Below are 8691 nucleotides of genomic sequence, written 5' to 3' on the forward strand. Positions count from 1 at the left end.
TCTGGCTGGTGCGAGTCTACAACGATACACCTTTAGTAATTATATCAAATTTAAAATTAGTAATTATATCAAATTTATTGATTTATTGACATATTCAATAATCCTAACATCACGTGATATAATTGATAAATAATTTTTTTAAATAGTGGCTATGATCTTAAAAAAAAATTGATTAGAAATTTGTTTTCATAATTTACCTTTTTGAAATGTTAATATTAAACATTTAAATATAGTCCACACTAGTAAACCTGACCCAATTTTTTTTAAATAAACTTAATGATCAAGAAAGCAAAATATTTAGGCCCATAATAAAAAGATTAACGGCAGTTAGTTAGAGCCCAAAAGCAAGCGTGGTAATAACGCTAGGTCGTAGTATTTAAGTCCTACACCTGCCCTTACCCACACAAAACCCATTCTTTCACGTTTTTCTCTCCCCACCCAACAAACCAACTCCCTCCAAAGTCCAAACTACGAACACGGTATCTCTTTCTATCTCTCTGCAAAATTTTCTGAGACAAAATTTGCAAATGTCCAATTTCATGTCCAACACTAATCCGAACCCGAACAAGTCCTTCGAGGTACACGATCTCCACTCCCGTTTACGAGAAACATATTGTTATGTTGTGCAGTGTGCGAGTTTTCTTGGTTTCTTGGTGAATTTTGCAGGTGAATCAGCCTCCCACTGATTCTGTCTCCAGTCTCAGTTTCAGTCCCAAAGCCAACTTCCTCGTAGCCACTTCTTGGGACAATCAGGTCTTTCTTTCTCACTTATTTCTCTCTCTTTTAAGCTTCATTGTGAAACATCTCACTTGGAGAGGCTTATGAGCAATCTTTTGCAGGTTCGTTGCTGGGAGGTAGCACGGAATGGAGTAAATGTCGCCACTGTCCCCAAGGCTTCTATAACGCACGATCATCCAGTAAGCTATTTTAGTTTTAGTTATCACCTTATCGTTCATTCATGTCTCCTTACTATTTATGTGTGTGTGCATGTATGTATTTATTTTCATGAATTACTATTCTGGTACCTGTGCGAGGTTAATTTGGTAGGACTTGAAGATTATCATGATTAGGACATAGAGGTTTGACAATGATTTCCGTCTGCTTAAAATGAAGTCTATTGCTGCATTTGAATGGAGATGTAACTGGCCTTGTATGGTTGCTTATTTTTCATATTAAGGTATGGTTCTTGCAAACAATCCCTGTATGGGCACTAGTTAAGGAATTGATAAGTAGAACCCTTGTTGGACTAACATCGTGGTTGCATTTGAATTATTTTTGGAGTGCATTGATAATACTTTTTAATAAAAAAAGTTCATTTTTTTCATTCAGTGTCCTAAGGTAAGGGGTTGCATTGGTCCTACAATATTCGTATGTATGTTATACATGTTTTTGAATCTCAAGATTTCTTGGCACATTTCCTTAGACGAGGAACCAAAAGTAGAAGATTTATTTTTTAGGGACTAAGTACGTATTTAATCCTATATCAATTTTTCTTGACAATTGAATCTTTAGACAATAGGTTTTCACGATCTTTCTGCTCTACCTTTTCCTTAAACAGAAATAGTTTACTAGTTTATGAAGTCATAAATTCATCATTTATTTCTTTGCACAGGTTTTGTGCTCTACATGGAAAGATGATGGCACAACTGTCTTCTCTGGTGGATGTGATAAGCAAGTGAAGATGTGGCCTCTATTATCCGGAGGCCAACCAATGACTGTTGCCATGCATGACGCACCCATCAAAGAAGTTGCTTGGATTCCTGAAATGAATCTCTTAGCCACTGGAAGCTGGGACAAGACTTTGAAGTATTGCACTAGCAATTGCTGCCTTTACAGCTATTTGTTTTTAAATTATACCTTTAGTAATCAGAATATATGAAAACATCTCATAATATTAACGTTATACCTAGAATATTTTAGAGCATCTTATTTTTTTTTGAATTTATAATTTAGGGATCTTTTTTTTCCCCTAGTCCATACTTAAGTCCCTTTAATTGCAGCACAGTATCAAAGTTTTACCTTCCTTTGTGATCATTCTTGCCACTATTTCACTGCTGAATTCCTTGGCTATATCATACCTAACTTTAGTTTCAAATTTCAATTTCAAAATTTTATTTTCCTATGTTCTTTTGCATCTTGAAGCATCCAAATGCCATTCTTGATAAATTTGAATTCTGGAAATATTTTGCTTGCCACGAATTTTAACTAATGAACATTACAATGAAATCTCTTCTTACTTGTTGTTTATATCCAATCAGTTCTTCCGGCTGGTTTTTGTCACACAGATCAGATGATGTGTATTATCTTTATATAGTATGCCATTGCACATTATATTTTAGTATTTTGTTGTGCTGTTGAGATCTATGACATCTTTCTGATTAAGTATGATATGACGGTTGCAATTTTGCTTGATCTGATTCTTCTGTCGTGTCCTTGCGCATGACTCTTTGTGGCTACTTTTAGATACTGGGATACAAGGCAGTCAAATCCAGTGCACACACAGCAACTCCCAGAGCGCTGCTATGCTATGACAGTGAGATATCCTCTGATGGTTGTTGGCACTGCTGATAGAAATCTTGTAGTTTACAACTTGCAAAATCCTCAGGTAATACTTTCTGTCTAATTTAGCGAATCTCAACTTAAATGGTATTATGCATTATTAGTGTTACCTTTTAGTTATGTATTCACTTATTATATCACGACTATATTATCTCAAGACTTCATGATAAAAAGGGGTTGTTTCTTTTTATTGCTTAATTAGACAATAAAAATATTAATTTATTAAGGGTTTGGAGCAGAAACTAGGAGTTACATGAGAATAATAAATCATCTAGGAGAAAGAGAAGAGACATCCCAATTTCTGGGCCAGAAATTCGATGTATATTCACTCATATACTCCCAATGATTGTTTGGAGCCAGAGATTTCAAATAGTAAAAAGGAAGGAATGAGTTTTCCTTCTAAGTACGATAGGCATCCTCGAGTCACTAACATAATATCCAGAAAAACTTATTTGGTTCATGGTTTATTTAGACATCTCATTTTTGGAATCATACTGGGCAAAAGTAGGACAACCTATTTGCAGAAGATTAGTCTCGAGTAGTTCTACTGGGGTGTCAGTCACTCAAGTCACACATTTAATAATTTGTAGCCCAACATACTTTTGCCCAGGCATGAGGCAATCTTCACTTATCTTTTACTTAGCTGAAATTTAGTCTCAAGTACTTCCTTGCTTGTTAGGACCTTAAACAGAAGTTTAGTCTCAAGTACTTCCAACCCAACATCAAGCATTTTGGAAGGAACTTAGGTAATTTGTGGTGCCTAAGTCCCTAATTGAGTAGTATGGGATGGGATGCTCGGTGTAGTATTTAAGTGTTTGGTTTTTCCACCCTAATAAATAGCTTTTGATGATGGAACCCCCAGTATTTATCAACTAGTATCAAAGCCTAGTTGTCAGTGTTTTGGAAATGGCTACCAACAAGGGTTCTGACTGGAGTAGTATGGGATGCCCGTGGACTATTTGGATCCCCTAATAGCTAACTTTTGAGGGTGGGTTTTGCAAGGGCATATGTACTTTTCACATTTCTTATATGAACATTCTAACAAACAAATAGCCACAATTTGGCTCCAAAGATGCAATTGCTTTTTCTCTTCTGCTGTGTGCTTCACTGTAGGACAATCAATTAACTATATATATAGTTGGTTGATTTGATGTTCAACGTTGTTAAACGTCTATTCAGCTCAAGTATTCAAGACCCATAGATTGCGTTCATGTATTGGAATGTGTGTAGATGTAAAATGAATGGACGTTAGTGGTTCTTCAGTCACCTGGTGGGCTTGACAACATCATACCTTTTCAACCGATATCTGTATTGATTGCCTAATTGAATACTATTTTATTGACCATTTACCTTTTTATATTCTATTGTGTGCATTTTATATGTTGCGACTAGATCAATGTGTTGATATATGATGTGTTTATACAAACTATTCATCCTGTTGATTTTTTTTTTTCACTTTCATTTCTTTTTTTGCTAGTGTCCCCTACCTTTGACCATTGTTCATTTGCTACAGGTTGAATTCAAGAGAATTGTTTCACCCTTAAAGTATCAAACAAGGTGCCTTTCAGCATTCCCTGATCAACAAGGTTTTTTGGTATGCATCATTCTCCACCTGTTTTAGATATTTATTCCTTTCTGCGTTTGAGTAATCTTATTCTTCAGTAAAAACCAATGTTCAACTGTTTCCCAACGGTGTGCTCCTATTTAGTGTCTTCGGTGAACAATTTTGGTTGCTTGTATTCATCTATTTTTACATCGACTCCTAAATCTGATAGCATACTCTAGCAGATGGGGGAGTATTCTCCACTTTCGGTCCCTTTTCCTTTTTACACCAACTTATGTTTGTTTTCATAACTTTTCTTCCCCGATTCTCATTTCAGTCTAATTATCAATTTATAAGTTGCATGTCTAGTTTGATTAATTTTGGGATGTTGAAACTGACAATATACTTGCTTTAGGTTGGATCAATAGAAGGAAGAGTTGGGGTGCATCATTTGGATGATAGTCAGCAGGGTAAAAACTTCACTTTTAAATGCCACAGAGAGGGGAATGAAATATACTCGGTCAACTCTTTAAACTTCCATCCTGTAAGATTTATGTTCCACCTGTGCTTTACTATTCTGATTTAAGTTTGTATTAATTTGTTGGACTATCTTTGAATATCAATTGGGTCATTGCACTTTTTATAATTAATGATTGGTGTTAAAATATTCCTGGTTGTGATTTCCTTATTGTTTGTTTTAGTAATGTTATTATCATTCTTAATTGTTTGTTACTTTCTCATTTTTTTTTATCCAATTTGAAGTATTGAACTATATGTGTAAATATATTGCTATGTTGATCTGAGTTTATTAAATAGTCAATCACTTTGTAAATTTTGAATGAAAAGGTAGTATCTTCCTGCTATTGCTGATTTAAGGGGATCCATTTTTGTTTCGTAATAATGAAAAAAAAAAATTACAAGATACTTCTGTATTCATTGAAAATGTTATTTTGAATATATGAGCTCTCATGAAATGAAACACATTAACACTAACTGTCAAAATTCTATGTTTTCAATTTTTGGTTTTAATACTGACTTCTTTGATTACAAATATCTTAAGTGAAGTGTCCCATTGTTTATTTATGGAATTTAGATGCCGACATGTTGTAATTGAATAAAAACACTTGTAATTTATTTTAATTACTAATATTTCAAGTGTTAGTGCATTGGCATTGAAATGTTTGAGTTTGAAAAATGCTTAGCCCCATGGTTATGGTGTATTGACATCTTTTATCCAGTTCATTTTTGTGTAAACAATTAATAAGCATATAGTATCCTATGCCCTTTAATTATGAAATTTCACTGATACTTGTACGCTCAGTTCTTTTTTTCGCCAGTGTACTGTTTTGTTGAGTGCTGTTTACATCTTGATGGTCTCCCTAAAATTATATAGCATATCTAGTACAAATGTTTATTTGGTGTTTGTTCACATATATTCACAATTTCTGCTTGCTTCTGGCCCCAATGGACACCAGGAATCACTGACAAAGTTTGTCCACTTTAGTGTATCATCATTCTTACATATTTTTCTATTAAGGTACACCACACATTTGCAACTGCTGGTTCGGATGGTGCTTTCAATTTTTGGGATAAGGATAGTAAACAGAGGCTCAAGGTTACTTCATCTTTATCATCAGCTCCTAACGAACACTTATTGTAGTGATATTTTCTGGCCAATTACTTATCTAATGCAAACTCACATTATTTCAGGCCATGTTGAGATGCAACCAACCTATTCCTTGCAGCACCTTCAATAGTGACGGTTCAATATTTGCTTACTCAGTATGCCCACCTTACTATTCTGCATAAATTTTCATCTTTGTTAAATTCGTTTTACACCTGTTTAGAGTTATGCACGTATACTAGTGATGATTGGGTTTCTTTTTTTTGCTGCATAACTTTTTTTCCTTGTTTCAATTTATTGTGAGAATACCTTACAAAACACCCTTGACTTCAGCACACCATTAAGTGTGAGAGGATGTTAAGATGCAATATAATTTGTAAATTTTAAAATAGATACTAAAGAGCAAAACAACCAGTGACTTGGATAAAGAATTTGCCAGCGGATGTCTTAATTTTGTTGATGGACTTTGCTTTCGAGAAGCATGGTTCAAAAAAATGCAATCTAGAGGTTTATCTTTATAAAATACGGTTTTTTCTTGAGGATTGGGGGTGGTGTGGACCAAACGTCATTTTACTTGCTTGCTATATTGATAAAAGCTAATTAGGGAGAACATGAGGGATTATGATCCATGACGATAATCTTCTGTGATAGGTAGTTAGAAGACAAGGGATCATGATACATAATGGCAATCTTCTAGTATAGATATCTAAAGTCATCAACAACAAAAACCAAGCCTAATAGTCACTGGTCTAGTTTGGGTGATGCATTCGACCATATGGATTGATTAGCACCTTTGGGTTTTTAGAGTTAACGTGTTAGCAGTTTTAGAGTGGAAAGGTCAGGAGTTAGTGGTTATTATTGTGCCTTGATTTCTAATAATTAGTAGACTTTAAGGCTTGGAATCCGAAAGCCAAATTTCAGGCTATAAGTTCACAATTGTATTTTTTGATTAATAAGTGTGAAAAAAAGTGAATCAGAATCTTCACATAACAGACTTGTCTTCACTTTTAACCCATGGCTATCTATCCATGTCTTCAATTTTCTCTAGGTGGGGTTAGCTACATGGATTACACAAAATGTCATGATGTTCAATATTGAATCCTGTTTATGACTTAAATTGGGTAATTGAATATTCTCGATAATCCATCTTTATGCCCTCCATCTTCTAAAGATGACTATGGCTACTGTGGCATACAGTACAGAGCCATAGAAAATTTGTTAATTGAATATTCCGTAATATTATTTTTATTATAGAAATTTTGTCGCATTGTTCTACTTTCTATCTGGCAATTAAATTCTTGATATGATTCGTAATTTGCTGATAGAATGATTCTGATTTCAAAATTAGGTATTCTAGCTGTCTTATCTTTTACCTCATCGGAAGTATTTCTATGAACTCATGGTTCAAAACATGTGGATTTAATACATTGACATCTTGCTTTAGGTCTGCTATGATTGGAGTAAAGGGGCTGAAAATTCTAATCCTGCAACAGCAAAGACCTACATTTTCCTGCATTTACCTCAGGTATTTGGTTTGGCTATCCCTTTCTAAAAGAAATTATCCTTTAATTATATGTGGATGATGCGCAAATTATATTGATATGAAATGCAGGAATCTGAAGTCAAGGGCAAACCGCGCATTGGTGCTACTGGCAGAAAATAGAGAAGATCCTGCTCCGGGATAATGGAATATGTATATAATGGAGCCAAAGTATAGAAGTTGAATGGGCTGGTTAAAACTTGCAAGAAATTATCTACTAATTAGTGCTAAAAATATGTATATAATGTGTGGTTTGTTGTGTTTTAGCTGTTTTAATATCAAGGGCGTTTTGACTTCTACAGTGAAGCACCGAAAGTTTTCATTGCGCTGTTAGACATTGGAAGGTTTGTGTTCTTTTCTGTTTGAATAAATAATTTTAGGATAATTATTTTTACAGATTTTTTATTTTTTTTTATAGCGTATTATATTGTTTTGGAAAGTAAAAAAGTAAAAAATTTAAATTTTACATATTTTTTTCTCACGTCTCTTCTTTCGTGTTAACTATTTAAATTTCAAAGAGGACAGGGAGAATTGCTCTCTATAAATGCCATTCACCTTGTAGTAACTCTTTAAACGTCCTCTTAGAAGAAGTGGATTCCTCTTGGGGTGTATATATATATATATATATAATACAACTCTAAAGACAAATTTAAGTATATGAAAAATTTTAACCAAAGTAATTGAAATCCTTATTCTTAAGTTTTTATTAAGTATTCAACAGAATTTACAAGATTAAATCTTTGAGTGAAAAGGGAGATAAAGAGAAAGAGTTCACTCAAGATGACCGAACCAAACTCTTTACGAAAATTAGTAATTTACAAAACCAGTAAATACTCTCTCCTGACAAGAAAAAACAACTTCCAATTGAGTGAGTAATACATAAATAGTCTTCCCAAAATCAATGTAAATAATTTGAACTCCCTCAAAATCTACCATAACATTGTGTTCATTTATTTGAAGGTATTTACTATCTAGAAAAAAAAGAAAGACAAAAATGATTTAAAGATGATTGAGATATTCATTTGTTAGGATTTGAGAAAAAAGAGAGTAAAAAGAGAGCTGAAGGAATCGAAGGATTCTATTATTTTCTCATCTTCTCTTATATTTACCTGCATGTTTTCTTAATTTATATAAATTGATGATGTAAATCATTATTAATAATGTTGTATCATTATATTACGATAATAATGTAAAAATATGATTTTTAAAATTATATTTTAATATTCCAAATTTTTAAATTGTTTATAAAAAAATTTCAATATGTAAATATATTGTATTTTATTTATGTTTTTTATTAAAATAGTTACTTTTTTTTTCAATTTATGCATTAAATATTTTTTATAAAATAAATTTAATTCATCTAAATATAATTTTACATTATTTTTAACATCAAGGACAATTTGATAATTTTACTTTTTTTTAATT

At 32.9% G+C, this 8691-nt stretch overlaps 1 protein-coding gene across 1 annotated transcript; it reads left to right on the forward strand.

Moving 5' to 3' along the window:
• Positions 1-412: 412 nt before the first annotated feature.
• On the forward strand, positions 413-7662 carry LOC114189084 (protein RAE1-like). Its single transcript, XM_028077791.2, has 11 exons — positions 413-578; positions 667-753; positions 840-917; positions 1613-1806; positions 2464-2605; positions 4073-4153; positions 4518-4646; positions 5640-5717; positions 5813-5884; positions 7171-7251; positions 7339-7662. The coding sequence occupies exons 1-11, from the start codon at positions 528-530 to the stop codon at positions 7387-7389; spliced, it is 1044 nt and encodes a 347-aa protein (XP_027933592.2). The 5' UTR covers positions 413-527; the 3' UTR covers positions 7390-7662.
• The last annotated feature ends 1029 nt before the right edge of the window (positions 7663-8691 follow it).

This window comes from Vigna unguiculata, chromosome 6 (assembly GCF_037176805.1).
Source record: "Vigna unguiculata cultivar grain cowpea cultivar isolate G323 ecotype 2 chromosome 6, ASM3717680v1, whole genome shotgun sequence".
In the NCBI taxonomy this organism is placed as follows: Eukaryota; Viridiplantae; Streptophyta; class Magnoliopsida; order Fabales; family Fabaceae; genus Vigna; species Vigna unguiculata.